Source organism: Battus philenor, unplaced genomic scaffold, assembly GCF_028537555.1.
Source record: "Battus philenor isolate CCGP_79_NKW_IND1 unplaced genomic scaffold, ilBatPhil1.0.hap1 SCAF_2, whole genome shotgun sequence".
Taxonomy (NCBI): domain Eukaryota; kingdom Metazoa; phylum Arthropoda; class Insecta; order Lepidoptera; family Papilionidae; genus Battus; species Battus philenor.
In genome coordinates this window covers 1,022,289-1,032,096 of record NW_027181682.1, presented here as the reverse complement: position 1 = coordinate 1,032,096, position 9,808 = coordinate 1,022,289, and the positions used below count along the sequence as shown (strand labels likewise).

The window sequence follows — 9,808 nt, the reverse complement described above, 5'->3', positions numbered from 1 at the left end:
AACTTATTGTTACCTAAACAAAACACCAACAGAACACAGCTATACTATTTTGCGCACGACACTACTGTGGTGTCGCCGGACGGCATAGAGTTAATATATATAGATATAAGATAGTTCAGTGATCACTTCATATAGGTGATGTATAAGAATCAAAACTTTTTGCTGACAAACTACCTATACATTCATCATTTTGACACTTTGTGTCAAATGTCAACTCAATTTGGCGGTGTCTTTATGTAGAACGCGCGTCAAAAAACGCGAGATAATCGACAGCCAGCGCCATCTATAGCGCCATCTCGTTTTAAAATACAATTTATTAAAATAATACAATGTGAAAAGTTTGTAAATTTTTATTTGACTTATATTGATCTCACATTGAGAATATTCTTCACTTAACCTAAAGCGTCACTTAAAAACATTCATGAAACATAATAGAGGTAGTTAATCTTCCACTTGCGACTGTCTCTTTTTCTTTTTCTTCTTCTCGCTCTTAGGCTCTTCTATTTGCTCTTGACTCTCATCAACTTCCTCCTTTACCTCTTCAGCTTGCGATGCATCAAGAGACTTTTTCTTTTTCTTCTTCTTTTTCTCTGGTACTTCTATTCCATTGTCTACTTGTTCCTGACTATCATCCACTGGTTCTGCTTTTACCTTCTTCGGTTTTACCTGAAACAACACAGATTATCAATTAAAATAAAGAAATTCTGTATTCAATTTTTTTTGATAGCATATAAATTGCAAACAGATATTTCTTAGTCAAAATCCTTGCCATTGATTGGCTTATATTGTATCTTATTCACCAGAGCTAATCCTGGAAAATGAACAATTCAATAAATCACATTGTTTAGTGATAGTGAGATAAGGATGTGTCTACATGGATGTATATTACACATTTCTCTCATGTTTATGGCTCCTGTTTACTGTTACAATTTGCTTGGTTTTGAACTATTTTCTTTTCAATTTGTGACTTTATTGTATATGCAAGTCCAGAGAGCAATAAAGTGATAGTGTTGCTAATTTTGGTTAATTGAGTTGATTATTGAAGAATGCAGAAAAGATATACTTTTTTTGCATTAATTATCTACATAAAATTACACTAAAGTAAATATACTATATACTATATATATATATGTGTGTGTAGAAAAAGCTACACCCAAATAACTAGTCTAATGACATTTTCATTTGCTTTCAATTACAAATGAGTTAAAAAACCTGTCAGAGTATGTTGTAGGCTCTTCAGATATCAGGCCGCGCAAGGATGCCATTATGGAGGAACTCAAATTCATTTTGGATTGTGTTTAAATCGGCTATTTGATGTATTGCCATCCAAAGAGTGTAATAATTTATTGTTCTGAGTGTACACATAAAATTTCCACTACATACCTTGATGTTACGTTTCTTAATTTTAAATTAAAAGTATATTATTATATAGATCTTATTAGAGCATTCAATAGTTTTTAGTTGATCAAATGTGTTGAAACATTTATATGATTTATATTATAATGTACATGTGAAAAGTTGTTAACTTTCATTAAAAAAAAGCAACTGTTGAGTTTGGCTGGCCAGCTATTTATAATGATAAAATAGTCAATGATTCAAAAGTGCATGTAAATGCTGCTTCAAGTCATTTTGAATTTTAAATTCGGTTTTACTCTTGTACTCTCTCTGTAAATACTCCAGCTGAATGAAGAAAAATACAAACTTAATGCTATTCTAGAAATCAGGCTTGTATCTCTCAAGTATATATAAAGGAATTATCATATTTAGGACATAACTCTGTCTGGATAATAGACTATATTATAATATGGTAAACATGGAAATATATTTATAGAAATAAAATAAGTTAGATTGCAATGCCCTATAATCTTATTTTAAAATAATATACTTATGAATAAAGAAGATACTTACATCCTCTGCCCCATCCTCCAATTTGATCTTCTTAGCGGACATCTGACCATCCTCCTCTGGTGAGTGCTCCCTCTTAATTGGCTTCTTTCCTAACGTGCTGTCGCCTCCTACTGAATACTGGAATACCTCACTGTAACAACATTAAAAGTTAACGATTCTTTTTTTTATAAGTGGAAAATGACTGTGTCTGTCACTTTACTCATATGGAATTTAACAAAAAAATTATTGAATTTTTTTGTTTAAGAAATTCTGTTTAAATTGTATTGTAACCTAAATTTTTATAATTCACAGTTGGTACCTAACCAAATGTAAACAAGATTCATAATTCAAACTTTTTATATACAACCTAAATAGCATTAAACATTTAATAAAATCAATGGTGAATGCTTTGTGATGTTTAAAGCTTTTTTGTCGACTTACCTGGATCTCTATAAATTCACATTAGAGCAAGATACATATCTAATCTTGTGTATTATGATTTAATTATTACACCTTAACATATTAAGTTTATTTACCTATAAAATACAGTATTGATAAATAATGTTACACATAAAAATAAATTACTTTCATTGTCTAATTCAAATATTACTTACGATTTGCTGTGATATTTCTCGAATTTCGCCTTTGCCTTTCCAGTGCCACTAATCCTTCTCAAGTTGCCCTCTTCAAGCAGCCTCAATTTACTTTCCAACTTCACCTTGTGCTCCGCTCCGAGCTCGAAAGAAACATCATCACCGAATGCATCGACCCTCGTCGCTAGCGCCGCCTTAGCTGCCAACATACGCGACATTTTCCCCTTGTTCTTTGTACTACATTGACCAACCAGCTGTGCATGGTAAATTAAACCATACTTAGGAGTATCTTTCTTAGTTTTCAATGCCCTGAAAAGTGCTTTCTCAGCACCGAAGATCTGTATAGTTGACGCTGGATGTTTTGCTAAATTCATTAATGAACCAGCATGAGCTATTAACCGAGCACCAATGTGTTCTCCAATCAAGACAGTCAAGTTCGGTGCCATGGCCATCATCCGCGCTTTCAGGTAATCCGTCAAATGTGTCCTATAGTCTGTTATTGATATGATTTCGTCGCATAGATTTTGTATATTAATTATATCATCGTCTGATATTTCCGTGCCCATGGATATTTCAGCTGCTTCCTTAACTTTTTCCTCTAAATCTTCAGGCAAAATATCTGAAAGGTCAGTCTTGGATGCATTATCTCTTGTACCTATCAGTTTAACAATCTTTACAAATAATGTGTTATCGGATATAATTTTTCCTAGCTCTGGGAAATGCCAACCGTACCATTCACGGCATCTCATTACATAGTTGTTCAGTTCTTTATCTAGATCATCCAGAAGGCATTGCGCTTGGACAATCATTGTGTCTATTTTATCCGGGGAGAACTTCAACTTGTACCGGGATAGAGAATGGGCAAGTCCAAGGGCCATAGCTGTCATTTCTTTCTTTGGTAGGCCAGTTAATAGACTGTCCATTTGGGAACGGATGCATCTCATCAGCTCCTGGACATTGCTGTTGGAGACACATTGCAAATCAAATTTTTCCTTTATTGCACTTCCAAGCTTAGCATCTCCAACTAGTAGCTGATCTTGAATTTCCTTGCAGACATATTTCTTTAGAGCTTTCTTGAGGGTCTTTGACACCTTTCCTTCTATAGCTGCAGTAGTTGCGGCTAAAGCTTCAGTTGTATCTTCAAACTTAATGAAATTCTTTAATTTTACACTGCAAAGAATTTATAAATGTAAATAAAAACTTTTAATAAAAATTTTGTACAATATTTTAAAATTATAAACATCACAATAAGTCAACTAATATTAATGTCTTTAACTACATATACATTTGACCCTAGATATGGGCAGAGCAAGATCAGTAATAGTGGCGATTTTTGGGAGAGGCCTATATCTTGTAGTGAACACCTATCAAATGATGAGATGATAATGAACAAACATTTAAACAAATCACATGTTAAAAATATTAAGATATATATAATATTTTACTATGACATTAATATGCAATAAGACTCTTTTTTTATTTTAGGCAAAATTCAAAGTTTACATCTGTTAAAAGCATATCAATTCATAAAACAAACATCTATATAGCTTCCTAAATTGGTCTTTTCGTAATTTTTAGAAAATTATGTGGAAATTATACTATGTAAATATTGAAACAGCTGATATGAATGTTTACTAGAACTATGAAATTTGTCAAAGCTCTTAATGCTGGTCTACCTAATTGGTTCGGACCCCTTCAACATAATACCCTTTCCCTATTAGAAGTAGAATTTCCATGGATTTCCAAGTAATCACCATATCAGTTGATATACACTAACTGTGAGGCATAGGCCTCCCGCAAAAGCCAGCCATGACGACTGCTCCTGCGCTGGATGCATCTAGAGACTTCCCGCGATCTTGATTACATTATTGGTCCACCTATGGGGAGCCTATCCGAGCCATGTATACTGGCTTGTGAGGTAATACTATGTTTAAATTGTTATTTGACATAAATGTAAAATATAAGTAACAGATACTGAATAAGTAGTGTGCAAAGACAGTAACAGTTTCTTACATTGAGGCAGCACCTTCCGGAGTGTTGAACTCTTCATAAAGATCATCGATCTGTGATAGCTTTGATTCATCCAACAACTGGAACAATATACAGTGTATAGAAAATATTTACAAACATAAAAATAACCTATATACAAGATGATTGATTATGGGTGTTATTGATTTTGCACAGATTTGCAATCATCTGTAGAAACAAGTAACTTCTAGTAGTACATATACAGCAGGAACAGATTGTATACAATAATTAATTTTAATTATTTGGCAGCTATTAAATTCCTCATGGATTTCAAAAATGCTATAAATAATTTGAATATCATTCCATATATTAAACTTATTTTTAACAAAATTTATCCCTAAAATCTAAGAAATAAAATGTTTGAAATGAAAATACAATAGATTGTGCTTTTAAGTACTTCATTTGGCACAGTGCAGCTAAATATGTGATTATGTGTAGAGAGACTTGTATTGAAATGAATTGAGTGCAATAGCGCAATCTCGAAAGGCAAAGCTTCTATAAGCTACCAGCTCTCCAGTATCCTGATCACGCTGTCACAACCATGACTGCCCGGGTCTTAACTGGTCAAGGTCTTTTTAACAAAAATCTTAATTTGTTTACATGTGATAAGGACAGTCTTCTTTCACGAAATTGCTGCTCATGCACTACTTATCTGAACAAGGATAACACCTAACATGTAACCCATCTCGGAACATGGAGATGTCTTTCTGAGTTTTTTGGCGACAACATGGGTCTGCTAAGATTTCTTGAGGAAATGGCTTGAGTAAGGCTAACCCCAATGTAAAATAAAGGGCTGCTTGTTTGCAGAAATCAGTTCAAAGAGGTAAGACAAGAGAATATGCTCATATAAAAAAAGAGATAAATGTTGCAAAGTAATTAAGAGCTTAAAAAAATGTTGTGTATTATAAGTACAAACTAAAATATGTTTTACGGCTCTCAACAATTTGAAAAAAAAAGCCATGTTTCCAATGAAATGTTTACTTATGTGTATAGATTCTTTAGTGCGTTGTAAGAGAAAAATAAAAATTAACTAATTATTTGCTTATACACAAGTCAAACAACATAGGTTACTTTAGAAATATTTACTGTGATGTACAGTCAAGTTAAATATATCACACACTACTAAGAAGTCCAACACAACTTTTATTTACAAAATAACTAAGTAAAAAAACACTGAAAAACAATCACCAAATAATTGTTTTATTACAATATACAAAAGTTACAAGCCAATGTAATTTTTATACTTAGCTTATGGCATTTTATCATGGCATAGTACTTTGACTCTAATTATAGTAACGTATTGTACTAAATTTCAAGAATTTTTTTTCCCGAATTATTAACATAAATAAACAATTATTAAGTTAGATTATTATACTTAATATCATTTAATATTGTTTTAAAACCACAAGTACAAATAATGAGTAGGTTAGGAAATAACACGTGTTGTGAATTACCTTGAATATAGCGTACCCCGCGGAGGTTTCAAATAACACCAACATTTTAAAAGAATTTACGCACTAATATGTAAAAAAAAACTTTTATGAATCAACATAAAATAATAATTTTATTTAATTTAAAAAATTAATGGGGACGCTAACCATCGCGTACGTCCTGTACTGACATTTGATTGTGTTGCTAGGCGTAATGTTTTCAAACAACTTCCTGAGTTGCCAGTTTATACAGAATTATGTTTTTCTAGAATTTTTTATTTATCATACTATTACATTATTTTCGATACAATATTTATATTATAATCTCAATAAATATATTTTTTATAAGCCTTTCTGTATATCATATTCATAATTTTTCAAACAACAACAAAATCTTAAAGAGTTTTAATGTATTTACTGATTTCCAACTTAATCATCACTGTCATCTACTATTAAATATATTTTGTTTTAAATAAAGAAAGTAGAATTTAAGGTTTAGATGAAATTTTAGCATTAAAAAATTTAAAATTGTAATGATATAACGATAAAATATCTATTTATACTAAATTTATTGTTAATTTGATTAAAAAGGTTAAGCCACGTTCATAAAACTGTGATATGCAAGTAAACAAATTTATATTACGCCCTTAAATTACAAAATATTTAGGTAAATTTCTACTAAAAGTTTCTTTGTATTTTCATTGGAATGAGCATTAAAGTGCACACGCAGTACAAGTAATCAAATTCTCTTTTCCTGTTAAATAAAGAGCTCGAATATGGAAATACTATTTCATGATTAACGAAGAATAAATTGCCATTTTAAATTCGAATCGGAACGGGTACTGGCTGTACAATATAAAAGCTAGCGCACATTTGTGAAGCGAGCGAATTTCATAAAGAGCCGAGCGATGCGTCGGCGACAATCCAATAAACGGGACGTGCTGCTTTAGCGTAATGAATGACTGATTCAGTTTGGATGTGTTAATACTGTAACTAACGTTGTATGGCGTATGTATTTTTCGCTACTGAAATTTATACGGAACAGAGTGAACGTGGGAAGAATTTAAATCGATATTAGCAACCGTCGCGCAGAAGTGCGGCGTAAGTTAAGGTGACATGTATCGAGTAACATACCAAGCCGAGGTCACCTCTCGGGAGCTCTTCGCACGTACATCTGAAACAAAGTTAAAGGCAACTATATAATGTTTACATGTTTCAGCTTCGATCACACTCAAGAACAGTCCAGTGTCATGAATGACCCAAAACAGCTATCTAGATGTAATTTTAGTTGACATGCTTTAGTTCGCACGTCAACAGCACCCGAAAAAAGGCGGACTTTTTCCTAAGCCGTCTGTATCCATTGCTAAAAAGCGGGAGTAAAATGTCACGGTCAATTAAAGTGACTATAAAGCTGCTATCAGACTCGTTCGCGAATGTTAATCTACATGTCATTCCAGATCGTACTAAACAAGTTTATGCATGAAACCAAAACCACGCTGTAGTAAACATGTAAAATAATGCAACGTTCTTGATTGCGAACCTATTAAATGATTGTGACGTATGGCAATACTTTGACAGCTGTCATGTTTTATCTTGTACTTTATGCTGTTGCAATAAAGCGAGCTTGAAGATAACTTTGACATTTAGTTACAATACCTTGTGAATACTGTCCGATTTATAGTCGTTTAATACGACAGAATTGAAAAGAATTTATTTTAACATACGTAATGAAAACTGTCATCGATCGCTTAGTTTTTAAAACGGGCATTAGTTCAATACTTTACCGCCGTTCAAGACACCAACTCACTGATTTTTCTGACACTGAAATTCTGTACATTGAGACCCTTACTGGAGTTCCAAGATGAAACGTGTTCGTAAGCGTCGCACTTCGATAACCAACCGATCTCGTCAAAAGCTCTCAGTGCTAAAGTTTTCTTATAGGTTTCGCTGGGATAGTAATGTAATTAGCGAGGCAATAGCAACCAACCAAGTTGTGGTTCTGCCATCTTCAGCGTTTTGTTGGAATGTTAAAAGGATCCTGTCAATTAGCGACAAGCCGAATTTTTCAGTTCAAGAATAGACATAAATCGTAAGATAATTCTTTAAGTAAATTCGTTCAGTCCATTCTTTCATTCAACACTTGTAGTTTAAAAAATAAAATAATAACTTTTTTAAAATTAACAGACAAACGCAATTCGTCATGTTCTTTTAGAAGATAGATGTCCACTGTAAGGCATAGGTATTAATATTATTAATTCAATGGATGAATCAACGGTTAATACAAAATTAATTAAATTAACATTTCGATAATAAAGCATGTCGTTGTTTATTCATTCGTTTTTATTTATTGAGGCCGTGTATCAGCGGCTCGCAGCGGCCACAAATCACCTACGCCCCGCGAGCCAAATTGTTGTGACGCCATTTTGTAAATACTCTTTACATTTTCCCCGCGCATTTTTCGTGAAGTATTTCCGCTCCCATTTGTCCGCAACGTGCGATCGTACATTTTTATCATTACAATTATTCTGAGCGGTGTCGTAATTTCTGAACGAATGAGAATTAAATGTTAATTTTACCGCCATTTCCATTATTGTTTTTTGATATTAATCACGTAACAGTTATAGTGAAGATTTAATTGTTATTCATATTGTAATGACTGCTCAAATATCCGGAACAAAGCTGGAATGAAATTACGAATTTTACTAACGAGCCTATCGGGGCTGACGGGTGGACATCAAAAAGGGGTAATTAGTATACTTAAGTTATTGGAGCTTCATTGTCCTTGTACTATTACAGCTGTAGACAGTAGTAAGATGGAGTACGGACTAAAATAGAGACTTGTCATTTGATGAAAATTGTTTCTTTACCTCGTGGAACTGATAAGAAATTACTTGGTGGTGGTATTTTAGGAGGGGACCCGAGGAAGGGAGGCAGTTACGTCTGAAGTCTTGGAGCGGTGCGTAGCGACAACGAGTTGTAGTCAAGTGTTTGTTTGCAATATTGTAAGTAAATTATCTGTATTCGTCCATTGATATGTTATCTGTCGTGTTTTGAATAAACATATTATTCAAATGACATTTTATTTGAAGCCTCCATTCTGACATGTAATTATAAAGCTAAAGATTTGATGTAAACTAAATACGCAGTCTCAATTGTGGATTGTTGTCTCAAGAGATTAGGGTTTGTTCAAATATTTATATTGAGCGTGTTTATACAATAAACAAAGGTGTAGTGTTTCTTTCGTTACAATTCTCGACAGGCGTGAGTCGGTAACACAATACGAGTATTTGTGGTCAAACGTGTTAGTGTTGTCGGAGAAATAAACAAGAAACGCTCTTTGAAAGTTAACATATAATATATTAATTCACAAAACGTTGCCCATATTTCAATAAATATCAAACGAGATTATCTTTTCGTGAAACTCGATCTTTTGGGAATATTTTATCGTTTTGAAATTATTACACATTCATAAACTAGATGATAAAATTAACATTTCAAAAGTGTTTCGGTTATAGAAATTCGTTCCTTTTCATTAGGAAACTAATGTTTTATAATTGACAATTTGTATATCTCTAAAGATACCTCAATAGATATAGATCAGGGGTGACCAACCTTTTTCTTCAATCTTAAAATTTTTTGGCGGGTCGCAAATAATGCAACATTTATTAATAATTTATAAAAAATGTATTCTTAATAAACAAAAGAATGAGACAATATACAAATTTTAATAAATTTAAAAATAAACAAGATAGGAACAGAAAAAAGGAATTTTCTTGAAAACTTAATTGGAAATTTGGCATCGTTGTTTCGATACAAGCGTATATATAATATGTAGCTATGTCATACATCATTTAGTTTTGATCTGTGGTT

At 32.6% G+C, this 9,808-nt stretch overlaps 1 protein-coding gene across 1 annotated transcript; it reads right to left on the bottom strand.

Annotated features, from left to right (window-relative positions):
• Positions 1-335: 335 nt before the first annotated feature.
• nop5 (nop5 ribonucleoprotein) lies at positions 336-6,134 on the bottom strand. Its single transcript, XM_068764929.1, has 5 exons — positions 5,963-6,134; positions 4,494-4,570; positions 2,502-3,650; positions 1,909-2,038; positions 336-666 (listed from the first exon to the last, which is right to left on the bottom strand). Exons 1-5 carry the CDS (start codon positions 6,005-6,007, stop codon positions 442-444), a joined length of 1,626 nt encoding a protein of 541 aa, XP_068621030.1. The 5' UTR covers positions 6,008-6,134; the 3' UTR covers positions 336-441.
• Between the last annotated feature and the right edge of the window lie 3,674 nt (positions 6,135-9,808).